This window comes from Psammomys obesus, unplaced genomic scaffold, assembly GCF_907164565.1.
Source record: "Psammomys obesus unplaced genomic scaffold, mPsaObe1.curated_primary_1811, whole genome shotgun sequence".
Taxonomy (NCBI): Eukaryota; Metazoa; Chordata; class Mammalia; order Rodentia; family Muridae; genus Psammomys; species Psammomys obesus.
In genome coordinates, this window is record NW_026590905.1 from 3,903,158 (window position 1) to 3,918,993 (window position 15,836).

The 15,836-nt window shown below is 51.0% G+C and overlaps 1 protein-coding gene across 1 annotated transcript in view; it reads right to left on the minus strand.

Moving 5' to 3' along the window:
- The window catches only part of Tead4 (TEA domain transcription factor 4), a 74,545-nt gene extending 68,274 nt beyond the window's left edge, over window positions 1-6,271 (minus strand). Inside the window, exons 1-2 of the mRNA XM_055609398.1 lie at window positions 6,160-6,271; window positions 5,440-6,099 (exon numbers count right to left, since the gene is read on the minus strand). Of these exons, the coding sequence (XP_055465373.1) occupies window positions 5,440-6,099; window positions 6,160-6,271 (772 nt within the window). The remainder of the gene's footprint in view (window positions 1-5,439; window positions 6,100-6,159) is intronic.
- Between the last annotated feature and the right edge of the window lie 9,565 nt (window positions 6,272-15,836).

Below are 15,836 nucleotides of genomic sequence, written 5' to 3' on the forward strand. Positions count from 1 at the left end.
GGTGGCTGTGGGGGTGCAGGCCTTTAATCCCAGGACCTGAGCGGCAAAGACAGGCGGAACTCTTGAGTTCCAGGGCAGCCTAGTCTACAAATCAAAGTTCCAGGACAGCCAGAACTACAACGATAAAACAGACCAAACAAACAAAAAATTATGTCTTCTTTTTGCTTAATCTTCAACTTCCTAGAGCATGCTTGCCAGCTGACTTGATACAGACCTCGTTCTGCAAGCAAGTATTTGCTTAATATCTTCAACATCCACAGGGCAGACAGAGACTAAAGCTAGAGAGTTGGGGTCTACCATTAGAAAGCACCCTTGTGGGAAGAGGCGGGAGGGTCTCTGCTCTTCTTGCCCAGGACAGTCCTTCAACCAGACACACCCCACAATCCCTTCGCCTGTTCCCAGGAAAAACCTTACTGAAAGGTTACAGTGTTGTTCAGTGATAGAGCCTGCCTAGCACGAACAAGGCCCTGCGTTCTGGTGCCAGCAACACACACACACACACACACACACACACACACACACTCACACACAAAAAAAAAAAGACAGAAAAAGACTACTTCTCCATCCAAAGATGACACGGAACAAATGCAGGCTAGAGACAAGTTACCTCAAACTCCATCTCTCCATAGAGATTTTATGTAAAACTCTGACACAGAAGGCTGGTATTGGAGCAGTCCTGGGGTCCAGGAGCATGGCAAACAAACAAACCAATAAATGGAATAAAAGTTGATCTAAATCTGGGCAAAGGATGAAGAAGCCCAGTACGCTGCCATTTCCAGCACCCTCATCTGGTCCCTTGGAGAAATGAATCAAGGTAGCATGTGTTTTCTCTACCCCACTTCCTCTTGGGTCCCAGCAGGGGTCCTACCCTATAGCCACACTGAGACTGTTCTTTGAACCCCAAAAGCTGACCTGTGAGAATCTGGCAACTTGGAACTCACACCAAGAAACTCCATGGACTGACTGGCTCTCCCCAAGCAAAGTGCCCCTTAGCACTCACACACAGAGCCTGTCCCTCCCTTCCACAGATGGTGGCGAGATAAATAAGTGTCCACTCTCCTCAAACATTCCACCACCCACCGCAGGCAGGAATCTCCCCCTGACTGTCTCACTCTGACTGTGGCTGAAGAAGTCTCTTCACAGTTGTTCCAAGGGACCCAAGGCTGCTGTCTCCGTACCCAGAGCTCTGCCCAACATCACCTCGAATCAACTACGATTTGGGGCTCAATGCCAAGGTGGAGGGCAGCCAGGTTGGAGGGCAGCCAGGAAGAAACAGCACTAGTCTTTCATCCTGGCCAGGGCAACTTGTGAAGCCATCCTGGGGGCTCCAGAGGAAGGGGAAGGCACGGTCCTGGCCCGGTGAGCCTGTCGGGAACTTGACAGAAGGCAGCCAGACACAAGATCTTTGCTAGTGCTAGTAAGACACAGGACAGAGAGCTCAGCCAAATAATGGGTCCTCCCGCTCAGGTTTCACTCTGAGTCAACAGCCCCCTTAGGCAGAGAGCCCCACCCCAGGGCCCACCCAATGTGTCATCCACCCCTCCCCAGTGCCCTCTGCACTGGCCCCAACATTCAACCGGATATGCAATCCCAACCCCCAGGAGGGTCACCCTGGCCTTAGCACAGCTCCCATTTCCTGCCCCTGTGACTCCTCTGAAGTCTATTGTTCCCATTGAGTTTGGGTCAGAGGAAGTTGGGTCCCCACCCATGGGGGGCCAGCCTGCCCACCCAGACTGAGGAGCTGGTCCGCACCAGGGAGCTGGCCCATCCTCCTACCTTGCTGGAAGCTGGCCTGTTTTACAAGCAAACAGACGGGCACAGATCTTGGCCTGAAGTTCTGGTGGGAAATTTCCCACGGATCCCGTCCCACCAGCCGGGAGCCCCGGGACAGCCCGCACAGGTGTGATTAGGCTGGCGCTCCAAGTTCAACCTTAAAGACAGCACAGAGAGGAAAAACTGTCGTTTCAGAAAGGGTCACAGCGACTCTGGGGATGGAGGCTCCATGCTCCCAGCCAGGCACATCGCCCTACCCCAGCCTCCACCTGGGCCCCTGAGCTGGTGACACCCCCGCCCTCAGGGTGCTGGGGAGCAGCTGTTCAGCTCCGATTTCAGAGCTTTAAACAGAGCTGTGTTCCCGCTTCTGCCAACGAAGGGTCAAGGGGGCAAGGAAGCAAAGCCACCCTCTGGAGCCCTGGATTTCCAACTTGCCACCAGACCGGCATCAACTACAGGAAGGGCGAGGTCCAAAGTCAGGGACCCATGTCTTCTGCCTCCCCTGAGGAGGAGGAGGAGGAGACACAAACGTTTGGCAATAGGTATTGCTTTGTGACCGTCACCGGCACAAGACTGCAGAATGGAGGCCAAAGGAGGCTGTGACATTGGCATCCTGGGTGATGGAGAAGATAGAGCCAGGGGTGAAGCCCAAACTTGAGGCTCTAGGTTCATCCCTAGAATGAAAAGGCAAAACGACAGAGTGGATGGATACATACATACACACGTGCACACGTACGTACATGCATACATCATACATACATAGACAGATGATTCATACATACATGTATACACGTGCACATACAGACCACCCTCCCCCGCACCTGGCAGAGTAATACCTAGACCGTTAGAGGAAGGAGGAGGGAGGGGTCCTCCTCTCCTGAGGTCCTCCCAGACTGACATGCTTATATCCTACCAGGAAGTAGACAATTGTATACTTTCTGCTGGGATGCAGACGAAAAGGCCCGCCTGCCACCATCTATCTCTATCTGTACAAGATGGTGGACACCACCTGAGTCAGACCGTTACAGTCTGCACACCCGTTAGATGAAAGTGGCTAGGGTCCGGGGGCCCTGATACCGGGCTCCACAAAGCAGGAGACAGAATTCAAAGTGAAGAGGGTGAAGAGCTTGGGTTCCAGTCCCAACTCTGCCTCTTAGAGCTTGTGCAATTCGAAACATTTTATGGTCCCTCTCGAGGACTCAGTCCATCCCTCCCCCGAACCCAGAGGGGCTGGACATTGGCAGAGAATCCGACAGAGCTCAGCAAATCCACACCGAGGGCAAGGCAAAAATTGAAATGAGAATATGGGAACCGGAGAACAGAACCATGTTGCCTGGCAGCAAAGGAAGGCCTCCCCATGGCACGAGAGAGCAAAGGCTCAATTCACCTTGGCAAAATAAACAGGATGAACATGGTGAGGTTTCACAAAGGGTGTGCAGAGAAACAATCACTCCAAATCCTCTAGTCTCACCTGCTGTGACCCTGGATTCAATCAGCATCGTGGAAGAGGAAGGGAGGGAGGGTTCTTGCCAAAGCAAGCTTAGGAAAACAGAGGATACACCATCTCTAAGGGCCCTGGCTTCTGCCAACAGGCGATCTTCCAGCACTGAGTTTTCAGAGCAAGCTTTCTGCACAGGTATTATCTAGCCGTGCTCCCCCAAATCCACTCATCAGAAAACAGAGCCCCAAAGCCTTAAAGACCGTGAGTATCAAGATCTGTGCCCAAACTGGGCGTAGTGGCACACACCTTTAATCCCAGCACTCCAGAGGCAGAGATAGGTAGATGGCTGTGAGTTCGAGGCCAGCCTGGTCTACAAAGTGAGTCCGGGATAGCTGGGGCGACAGAGATACCATGTCTTGAAAAAAGAAAAGAAAGAAAGATACTATGCCTGGATCTGTCTGACCCCACGCCAGTGGATTCTTACCCCATGAGAGGAGCTTTGGTGGATCAGCGGCACACGTGGCCTGAGCAGTTAGGAATACGAGGTATTTCCCAGCAGACTATCTAATCTACATCAGCAGGAGAGGAGGAAAGACAAACACCAGAGCCCCCACTCTTGACACAGTTTTCTGTTCCTTCCTTCCGAGAAACCCTAGTCGTCATCTCTGGGTTGTGTTAATGAGGGAGAACTCTGACTGCCAAGTCTGTCTGTGACTCTCACACCACTCTCCTGTCAATATATCCTAGACACGGCTAACAAGTCCGAGGCAGCCCTAGCCTTCCCGAGTCACTAAAGCAGCAGAGGAGGAAACAACAGAAACACGGTAGAGCAGTAAACTGTGACGATGAGGGATCTGTGATGATGAGGCAGACACTCTGGAAGCTGAGGCAGGAGATCACTCAGTTTGAACCCAGCCTGGGTAACAGAGCAAGACCCTGGCTGTTAAGGAATGAGAGATCTTTCTCCCCTCGCTGCATCAAGGAGAGGCGAACGAGCCCTGAGAAGCGGTCTAGGCTGGTGGACACTCCTGTCCTCAAGACTACCTTACAAACACTATCCAACATGGTCACCTAAGCCCAGTGACTCAAGCCTGTAATCCCGACACTTAGAAGGGTGAGGTAGGTGGACTGCTGTGCGTTCAAGGCCAGCTTGGTCTTCTGAGTCTGAGGCAGGAGGATGAAAGCCAACTTCTAAGGTAGGAGTAACCAGGCCAGCCTAGATTATGAGACTTCTATCTGAAAAGCAAACAACCTAACAGGTTCTCTTCCTTTTCAGGGAGTCCATTCCCAACAACCCATCCTACCCCCTAAGGGCAAAGATCTCAGCCTTGCAGCGGCTCTCTAAATCACCCCAGCACAACAGGATCCACTCTCCCTCAGAAAGACAGCTGCCTGCAAGGGGGGCAAGTGTAGGCAGCTTCCTGCCAGCTCTGCCCAACCCAGCAAGGATGGAGTGGGGGGGCGGGCGGAGAGACACCTCCAACCACTACTGTCAAACTCCCGCGTCACACAAAGAACTGTCCCAGCTCCGGTTCTGCAGGAAGAAGTCGGAGCCAGAACCAACATCCTCCAGCAAGGACAGTCTCGGGGAAGAGGCATCATCACACACCCACTCCGACACTGACACTCGGGGTTTCAGACAGCAGCGCCGGCAATGCACTCACTGGCACTCACTGTCACGTTCGGCACAAATACACCTACGGAGAGCAAGGTGCGTCACAGCGCGCAGATATCTCTCCCTCAGGTCCACCCAAAACTTAGGGATGCCGGCGCAGTTATACCTTGCTTGAACTCACTCACAGAATCGAACGGTGGGTGTGCCTGGAACCCCTGACACGTGCGTATGCGTGTGTGTGTGTGTGTGTGTGTGTGTGTGTGTGGTCCGCGGCGCTTCCCTGGGCTGTCTGCTAGGGTTACAGTGCCTTGGAGTTTGGAGGGGGAACTTTCGTCCATCCCTCCTCACCGTGAGAAACAACCCTGCACAAGGTCCGAGCCACACGCCTCCGGTCCGAGCCACACGCCTCCCTCCTGAGCTCTCTTCTCCAGGCCGATAAGTAGAAAGGGGCCTGGTTGAGGCTCTTAAGTCTCCAGTTTCTAAAACGTGAGCCAGGAGACACTGCTCTGCCCAGCCCCTGAACTCCACCCCCCGCACGTGCCCCGCCGGTCCCCTAGTGCCGCCCGGGACCACGCGGGACGCGGATGTCGACCGCATCCGGCAGCCTTACCGATCCCAGGGTTCGGGAGGCGGGGTGGGAGCGATCGGCCGGCTGCAGCAGGTCCGCCCGGGGCGCCAAGTCTTCCAGCCGCGGCGACGGCTGCGGGGCCGGAGCGCGGAGCTGCGGCGGTCCCCACCCCCGGGGGCCGGAGTTTGCAAGAGGAGCCCGGCAGGAATGCGCGGAATGGGCGCTGGAATGAGACGCGCGCGGCCGGGGAGGGAGCGGAGGGAGTGGCGCTGCCACCCGCACGTCGGGGAGGAGACCAGGCCGGAGAAAGGGGCTGGGCTGCGCGGCGGCGGGGCGGAGCCCGGGAGGAGATCGCGGGCGGCCACGGGACCCGGAGACTCCCGGGGACCCCGCGTCGCCCCCCGCCGCGCGCGCCCCCGCGCCCTGACCCGGGTCTAGCGATCTCCCGCTCTCCTCCAGTCCCCCGCGCCCCCGGGGGGCGCTGAGCCCCAGCCGTGCCCCCCTGCACCACCACCTCCGGCTGAACACCGTCCCCTCCGCCGGGGTGGGGCGCGCCTCGCTGCGCTCCTGGAAGGACGCGGACGGCGGCAGGAAGGGCTGTTCCCTTCCCCGAGGCGGCTACCGAGGACACTCGCTCCGGGAGCAGGAAGCAGGAACTCCCGGCCCTGCTCCCAGATCCGCCACCGCTTGCCCTCTCCAGCCCTCCCCAGCACCGGCCCTTTCAGTTCTCTCCGCGTCCCTCGGGATCCGTAGAACTGTCACTTCTCAAGAGAGCCGGGAAGACACGGGAGACCCGCCACGGACTCGGTTGTAACTCCGTGAACAGGAGTTGGGACTTAGCCGGTGGCCCGGGGCACCGGCACAGCGTCGCCATGAAGCTGAAAGTCTGCGGTTTAATTAAGCGTGCCAAATCAACAGCAGAAACACGTGGGCTCGGGCTGGGAATCTTTAGGACAGTTTGGCTTAAAGCAGTTAAGTTAGTTAGTACTCCAGCACCCACCTGGTCGCTTTGAGACACTTAAAACTGAAGAAGAGACTTGGCCGTTTCCAATAAAAATAGAACAGTCTCTGAAGCATCATCATTTAATTTTTATTGCCGTGGCTCTCCCCTTTTATTTTCCCCCAACATTAACAACACAGGTTGGATAATAAATGAGGGGAAGGGTAGCATGGGAGATGCTGAAAGAGAAGGTGTTATAAATGCCAGGGTTGTAGCCAAGGGAGGCGTGTAGAAGAGTCTGCGGAAACGCCAGCATCACGGGACGTCGAATCCAGCCTTACACAGCGAGGACTTTGAAGGAAGCAGCCCTCATTTGGATATATAAATTCTGGCATGCTTATTAAATCGTGAGTCATATCAAAGCTCGGTCACGTCCCACTTACATGAAAAGAGCAACACGAGGCAGCGTGTGCGTGAGTGTGAGGTACAAACTGTCCCACCACTTTGTTCAACAGGCCTTTGTTGAGCATTTGTTGACTCTGGCAGCAACCTAGGCGCAGAGACGGGCTCCCGCCTTCAAGAGGTTGAGCGTTGTGGCAAGGCAGCAGCTCAATAACGTAAAATCCACGTGTGTTCCAGAACAAAGACAATGAAACTCAAGGCAAGAAGGTGTGTGTGTGTGTGTGAGAGAGAGAGAAAGACATTTTTCAGCGTGATGTTTACTCCTAGCTTTGTATGTGCTACCACCGCGCTGTGGCCCCAGCTCTAATTTGTTCTGGTGTCTGAGACTGGCCTGTTGAGTTACTCAGGCTGACCTTGAAACACTAGGCCTGGCGTGCCTCGAACTGGCCGGCTCCTTCTGCCTCAGCCTTGGGAATAGCTGCAATAGACAGTAAAGGTCTTTGCTACCGGGTCTGTGGGGCGACCTTGATCCAGCTCTTGAACAAAACAGGAGTTTACCAACTGGTGTTTCAGGAAGGGTTAATGTGAAAAGGAAGAGCAACACACACCTGAAATCCCAGCTGAAGGGAGGATGAAGTCGGAACGAAAGCCCGGCAGGTGCCGAAGAATAAGAGGAGTAGCGATGCGGACTGTGAGTTTCCGGTAAGCTATGCTGAAGATGTCGCGGTCAAGGCTATGCACACCCAGCTGTGACTTTCTCTCATTAGACGCTCTGACAAGTCTTGAATGTTCTATGGAGACTAAATGCAAGCAGTGACCCTGTGACCGAACAGAGACTCAAGACCTGGAAATGAAGGCAAATCCATGTGTGATCTGTGCATAGAGACTGTCCTTGAAGCTGAGAGAGAGAACTATCCCCGCCGGACAGCTGACCGTGTCACAGCTGGAGTAAGAGATCTGGCCAGCTGTGATGTGCTCCTGGTAGTCAGGAGCTGAGAAAGATAAAGCAAGAAGATCAAGCGCTCAAAGACAGCCTGGACTATGCTGCCAAACTCTGTCTCAAAAACAAACATAATTGATTAATTTGAACAACAGGGAATTAGAATAATGTGGACGGGGGCCTCTGGCCTGAACAATGTGGGGCGCAGGCAGGAGGATTGCCCTTCACGGACAGCAAGAGCACGCTTGGAGAGCCCTCTGCTTGCTTGCTTCTCTTGGAGGTCATGGGGGATCCAGGCTGGAAAAGTTTATCTTCTCAGTTCCTGGTTCATACTCTTACAAGCTTCCAGAGAGTTTTAGGTCTTTGGGAGTTCCACTTTCTGAGCAGATGAGGACCATTTCAGAAGACTTTCTGTTAAAAATAAAAAAATAAAATAAAAAATCAGGTGCGCTCATTCTGCAGGGCTGGTGGCTGGCAGTGATTTTTTTATTTTTTATTGGTGTGTATGTGTGTGTGTGTGTGTGTGTGTGTGTGTGTGTGTGTGCCTGCATGCACACAGGTACCACTCTAGGCCAGAGGGTGTCAACTTCCCCAGAAGCTGGAGTCACAAGTGATGGTGTGAGCTGCCTGATGTGGGTGCTGGGAGCCAAACTTAGGTCTTCTACAAGACCACTAAATAACCACTGGTCCGTTTTCCCATCCCCCCCCCCCCCGACAGTGACTTGACAGAGGCAGTCTGCCCTACCCTGCCCAGGTGTGTTCAGAATGTTTAAGGGAGAGGACCTCCATCCACTGAGCCTCCAGAATGCTGGTGGGAAGGTTTTACAGCACCCAGCTGGCAGACACAGAGCCCCTCCAATTACATCACATGGCCCATGGCTTGCTCATTTCCTTGAGCTCCAACCCGCTGCAGTCCAGCAACTGGGTGGAGGCCAAGGCAAGGTGGTTGTGGTCGGAGCTGGTTTTGATGTGGGGAGGGTACTGGTGTTGATCAGGCCCAAGTCAAACTTAAAAAACCACATTAATCAGTGTTACCATATGCTGTTTGGTATTATTTCCATTCCTGTAATAAACTTTGTTTTTCTTACCCACATGGGTCATAATCAAAATATCCAGAGGATTCTTTTGTTGAACAATTTCACTCACATTTGTGTGACGGATTGGGTTGAAGCTGCAGGTGACAGAGGGTTGTTTAAAATTTGTACTAGTTCCCTTATTCTTTTGTCTGGTGCTGGGAATCAAACCCAGGGCCTCACACATGCTCCAACACAGAACTGCACTTCAGCTCCAGCGCTGTGATATCTTAGATTAACCAGACGTCCAGGATTTTCTACAAGGACTTGCCAGAAAGATGAAAGTAGGCAGGCAAAAAACCAAAAACTTCCCCTTTTCAATATACTCATATAGGCTTCCAGCAGAAGGCCTGGCCTTAGAGATGCTTCTTGCCATTCCAAATACCCAGATTAGAAGTAGATCTAATCATAGGCATGGTGATGCACACCTCTAGTCCCTAAATCTTCCAAGACAGAAGCGGCAGTGATGTCTGTGGCCTGGTGAACATCCAGCCAAGGGGCTGAATTTTAATTTAACGGCACTGGTGGCGCACGCCTTTGATCCTGGTACTCAGAAGGCAGGGGCAGGCACATCTCTGTAAAGTTAAGGCCAGCCTGGTCTGGTCTGCACAAGCTCTGAGTTCAATGGAGAAGAAAATCCCTCACACCTGTGCCCCATCTTTGAGTTTTATTTAATTCCAGATATAATCAAGTTGACAATCAAGAATAGCCATCGCAAGCAACTGAATCAGCTCCTAGGATTTTTTTTTCATGGCTCAGCAGCCAGCTCACAACTACTCATCCAGCTCCAGGGAGATCTAACACTCCTAGATATCACTCTCCCTCTCTCTGTCTCTCTGTCTCTCTGTCTCTCTCTCTCTCACACACACACACACACACACAGGCTTGCAGGGATGAGGGTACAGATCGGTGGTCTTGGGTATGCCTAATTCGCTCAAGGCTGAAGATACCATCCCCAGAACGGAAAATAAATAAATAAAATCAATAAGGTCTGGGCAAACCACCCTGACACCGGGCAGGTTCTGATGGTTGAATTGTATCCGTTCCTTGTGTGTTGAAGAGCTAATCTCCCACACCTCACAATGCGACAGTGTTTGGAGGTCAAATTCTTTGAAGAAATAACTAAACACCAGGCATAGTGATTCACACTTGTAATCACAGTGCTCCAGGGGCCGAGGCAGATGGATTGCCATGAGTTTGAGGTCAGCGTGGACTATAGAAGGAATTCCAGGCCAGCCTGGAGGATAGAGTGAGACCCTGTTTCAGAAAGAAACAGCATGTGGGCCCGAGAGATATCAAAGCAGTTAAGAGCGCTTGTTGCTCTTGCAGAAGATGGAGGCTGAGTGCCGAGCATAGTGGCTTAGGACCATGTGGAACTGCCATTTCAGGAAGGAGTTCCAGACGCCCTCTTCTGGCCGTCTTGGGCATTGCAGGCACAAGGTGCACAGATACACATACATGCAGGCAAACACTCCAGACATGTAAGTTTTTGTTTGTTTTTAAGACAGGGTTTCTCCTTGTAACCCTGGATGTCGTGGAACTCACTTTATAGACCATGCTGGCCCGGAACTCAGAGATCTACCTGCCTTTGCCTCCTGAGTGCTAGAATTAAAGCTGTGTGCCAACACTGCCCAGCAAGTTATTTTTTTTAATTTATTTAATTACATTTGTTTGTTTATTGTGTACATGGAGGCCAGAAGACAACTTCCGGGCTTCTCTCAGGGATGGAAATCGTGTTATGAAGTTGATTGTCTTTATGGCTGGAAACAACCTAGGTTGGGCTGGCTCTGCCTCCTAGGTAATTAACGGCGACCCCCACCTCCACCTTCTGAGTTCTGAGAATGCAGGCTTGTCCTACCGGTCTCCTTGAACGTGTATGGCTTCCTTGGCCCTGTGATAGCTAAGAACTAGAAAATCCATCTTCCCTGCCTCTCCGGCTACTGACAGCCTAGTGGATCCTCCGCCAGCAACACCTCCAGCTTCCGGAGACTTAGTAAGAAGACAGGTTGGCGTGGAAATCAAAAGTCAGCCTGTCTGTGGCCCGGTGACCCTCCGGGCCTCGTACTCTCAGCACCTGGGGGGTGGGATACGGTGGAGGCTGCAGGGTCAATGATGCAAGCTCAAACGTGTTTCATTGGGGACTCCAAGGACAGCTACGGATCTCCGAGATCCTGTGTCAGAAAACCGCAACGAACAAGTAAATACATAAATCGTATAGAAAAGGGAAAGAGAAACCTCAAAAGGAAACAAAACAAACAAACAAACAAACAAAAAACCAGAAACTGTACGTAGTAACTCCCTCACTAGATTAGCATGGAGCCTAAGCAGTATGAGGAAGAAAGACAAGATCTCCCTTTATAGCCCAAGCAGTAAACTCCTGAGCCTTCTTCCTCAGTCTACCCAGGGTTAGGACTAACGCGAGAGCCACCTCACCCAGCAGGATATCTGCTGATAAGGAAATAAGCCACAGAGGCAAGCAAACAGCAGGCCGGCCAGGTTTGGCGCACAAAGGGTGGAAAACTACAGACACGTTTTTATTTTGACACAAACACTGAAGATATAGACTAGAGAGACTCTTGGAAGAGAAGGTGGGTGGGAGTAGACTTTGTAGAATTCTTCAAAAAATCATTTCTATCACTTTTAGGTATCTCTTTGTAATGTTTACTAGAGTCACCGAAGAGTCCCAGCCCCTAGCCACGCCTGTGAGGGGTAATCTAGAGTAGGTTAGCCTGAGGCGAGTCTAGGAGGAAAGGTGTAGAGCAGGTTAACCCAGGTGGAAAGACACGGTCTGGCTGGGGAGTTGATTGCCAGTATTGTAGATTCAGTGTGACCTCGTGCTGCCCTGCACCCTCAGACTGTGAGCCAGAATAAATCCGTTTCCCCTTAAGAAGCTTTTATCGGGGCATTTTATTGCTACAAAAGAAAACAAAAACAAACCTAGCTAATGGGCTGGAAAGATGGCTCAGAGATTAAGAACACTGGCCGTTCTTCTTCCAAAGGTCCTGAGTTCAATTCCCAGCAGCCAGCAGCCACATGGTAGCTCACAACCATCTATAGTGAGATCTGGTGCCCTCTTCTGGCCTGCTGGCTCACATGAAGGCAGAATGCTGTATAAATAATAAATTAATCTAAAAAACAAAAACCTACCTAAGACACTCTGTTAATGCCTATATACCTAGCTAAGGATAATGGTAAAATGGACCAAAAGCAAAATCATTTCATTTTATTTATGTTGTACATGTGGCAGTCAGAGGACAACTTTTGGGAACCGGCCCTGGGGATCAAACTCAGGTACTTACGCTTGGCAGCAAATATCCTTACCTGCCAGGCCACTAGCCAGCCCTCCGCTTTGCCTGCCCCCCTCATTTCCTCTTCAAGGATCCTTCCTCCCTAGCCTGCCTGCTCCTAAGCGACAGAAAGAACTGCCAGCAAATCATTCCAGCAATACTGGAGAATTCTAGGAAGGTCAGAATGTAGGTATGCAAGCATTGCCCTGAGGCTCCAGAACCCTCTTGAAACCAAAGATGTGTCTAGAAGGTTGTCTCGGGCCAGGAAGACTCAGTTTGGATGCTGAATGATGCACAAAGACCCTTGTATTGAAAAGGCTGGTTGCCAGCTTGAGTGAAACCCTTAGGAGGTGGAATCTAATGGCAGATCCTTAGGCCCCTGGGGCTGGGCCTTCCAGGGGGATTGTAGGACCTGGCCCATGCTCCTTTCTTTTGCTTCCTGGGCAGGAGGTGCGTTCTCCTCCTCCCTCACCCCAACTCCTGTCATTTGCTATCTGGCCCCAGCCTAAAAGTGATAGGTCCCACCTAAGCACATGGTAGAAATCTTAATAAAACCAGGGGCCGGGAACCCTAGTTTAGTTGAAGGTTGTGTCCTCCCATTCATGAGGCCCTGGCTTCTACCCTCCACAGGACGGATTTTAACAAGAAACGAAAACTAGTCTCCTTGCCTGCCTGTGGGCCCTCTGCGGCTGCTTTCCTGTTGAGGCCAGCTGTGTGGAAAGGCAGCCTGAACGGAGCCTGAGCTGAAGGACAGAAAGGCCAGGCAGAGTTGGACACCACCTCCTGGCTCACACACTTAAAAACTGTTCTTATAAATTGTCACATAAGGGCTGGAGAGAGGCCTCAGGGGTTCTGAGTTCAATTTCAGGAACCACATGGTGGCTCACAACCATCTATAATGGCACACAGGTGCATATGGGACATAATGCTGTATAAATAATGAATAAATAAATCTTTTTTAAAAGTCATCAGTTAAGCTGGGCACGGTGGTACACACTTTTTTTAAACCCAGAACTCATGAGGTAGAGGCAGGCATCTCTTCATGAACTGGGACCAGCCTGGTCTGCATAGTGAGTCCCAGGCCAGGCAGGGCTCCATAATGAGACCCTGTCTCAGAAAGAAAACAACAAAAATTATCAGGTTAACCTCAGGGCTGTTTTGCTTGGATGACTGGTTACTTTTAATAAAAGCAGAGAAGTGAGCACAAAGGGCAAAGGTCAGGACTCACTTTCAGTTACCCAGTTTCTTTTCTTTTGAGACAGGGTTTCTCTGTGTAGCCCTGGCTGTCCTGGACTCACTTTGTAGACCAGGCTGGCCTCGAACTCAGAGCAATCCACCTGCCTCTGCCTCCCTGAGTGTCTGAGTGCTGGATTAAAGGTGTGCACCACACGGACACCAGCTACTTATCACCCAGTTTCATCCACAGTAATTTTCTTTTGTGTGAACATTCCCAGAAAACCATCTAAATATACTGTGTGTGTGTTGAAATAGAATCTATGTACTCCTGTTTGTCCTGAAGCTCACTATATAGATCAGGCTAGTCTTGAACTCACAGAGATATGTCTGTCTCTAGCTCCCAAGTACTGGAATTAAAGCTATACACCTCCTCGCCTGGCATTAATTTACTTTTTTTTTTAAGGTGTATATTAGAGGCCATACAAAACGAGTTCCATGACAGCAAAAGGCTGTTACACAGAAAAACCCTGTCGTCAAAAACAAAACAAAAAGATGTATGAGTGTTTTGCCTGTATATATTGTTAATCCCAGAAGTTCGAGGAGAAAGACCACCAACCCAAATCATGGCCAAATTAATTAATGTCAGCAAGCTTTTTCATTCGTGTACAGGGGCTGCCTCCCCCTAAGGCGGGGTTCTGTCAGGTAAAAGACGGTTACAGGAGGAGAACATAAGGGTAACAAATTACTCCTAATGACCTCCTGAAACAAAGGCACAATTGCAAGGTGGCAACAAGGTAGTCATGACAACAGGTAGTTATAACAATCTTTTGAAACAAAAAAAAAATTGGGTTGCAAAATAGTTACAAACAACTTTTGGAAACAAAGACAAGGTTACCATTTCCTGGGACTGGAGGTACAGAACATTTGTAGTTGGGGTCACAGGCTGGGCCCAGCTCAGTCCTTGAAAAACAGAGGGTTAATCACAAACAGGAATGAGCCGAGTTTGTCTTTAGAGTAAGATGGCTTTTAAGCCTAAAATGGAGGCAGGCTGGTTCATCAATTTGCTGTGCGCCACGTGTGTTCCTGGTGCCTGAGGAGGTCAGAAGAGGGTGTTGGTCCCTGGAACTGGAGTTACAGACGGTTGTGAGCTGCCATGTGAGTCCTAAGGGTTGAACTCAGATCCCCTGAAAGAACCCCAAGTGCCCTTAGCCCCTGAGCCATCTCTCCCGGCCCTGAAATTTATTTTTAAAGCATTTGGAGGCGGGAGTGTGGCATAGCGGAGAGAGCTTGCCTACCAAGACTCAATCCCCCCACATACACCTTTTATTTCTCTTTTGTTTTTTATTTGTATTTATTTATTTTTTTAAACTAGTGTTTCATTCCTTGAGAGAAGAGTTACTCTGTAACACAGGGTAGGGTGAAGATCCCTGGGCTCTTAAGGACTTGTAATGTGCACTGTTCGCCACAAGGTGGCGCCAGAAACCAACAAAGGCAAAGTTGGTCATTGCACTGGAGTTCAAACTTTGATTAGTTTATCTGGCTGTGTAGACCAGATTGACCTCAAAGATCCCCCGTTCTGGCTTCAGCCAGGGAGTGCTGGAATTACAGGCTTGTCATACCACTTTGCCCCCCGCCAAGACTGAAACTTTAAAACAAACAAAAACAACAGCAAACCTGTGATACCGGGAGGCCAGAAAACAGCCATCTCTCCAGCTCCCCTGGTTTGTGGTTTCTAGTCCCAGCTCTGGGAAGACAACAGACTAATAATCCCTGGTGCCGCTGGCCACCCAGCCTAGCCTAACCGGGGAGCCTCAGGTCAGAGACCTTTCCTCAAAAAATGAGACTAACATCTGAGGGATGACACTAGAGGCTGGCCTTGGGCCTCTACAGGTGTACCTTCACACACAGGTGCGTACAAACACAGCAGGCTACCTGTCAGGTCCATCCTCAACTACACAGTTAGAGGCTAGCCTGGGCAACACGAGAGTGTTGGCTGAACGCAGTGGCAACCTTTAACCGCAGCACTCCAGGTGGACCTCTGGGAGTTCAAGACCAGCCTAGTCTACACAGCAAGTTCTAAGCCAGCTAGGACTTTGTCTTATATCTTCACACAGGACTTCAGCATGTGGTCCTAGCCGGTCTCAAATCCTCACTCAGCAGCCCCAGTTCTGGGACTACAGGCATGTCACCATGATCAATTTGGACCTTTTCTTTAACATAGGGCTAAGAGTGTGACCTAGCATGTGTGAGGCCCTGGATTCCACCCAGGAATCCAGGAACAAAACAAAATCTCTGAGCACTGAATGTTGGATGAAACTATTATAAACACTCTATTTGGATCTCAGCACTCATGGGCGGTGGCTAGAGATGGCTCAGTACTTGAGATCACTCTGTAGCCGGGGGCGGTGGCGAATGCCTGTGACACCTGCACTCAGAGGCAGGAGCGGGTGGATGACTGTGAGTTCGAGACCAGTCCAAGACAGCCAAGGGTACACAGAGAAACCCTGCCTTGAAAAAACCTAAAAACAAAACAATGTTATGGTCTCTGTGGGCACCAGACATGTACGTAAGCACGTGTGTGAGCAAAAAAACAAAACAAAACAATGAAACACAACAAATTA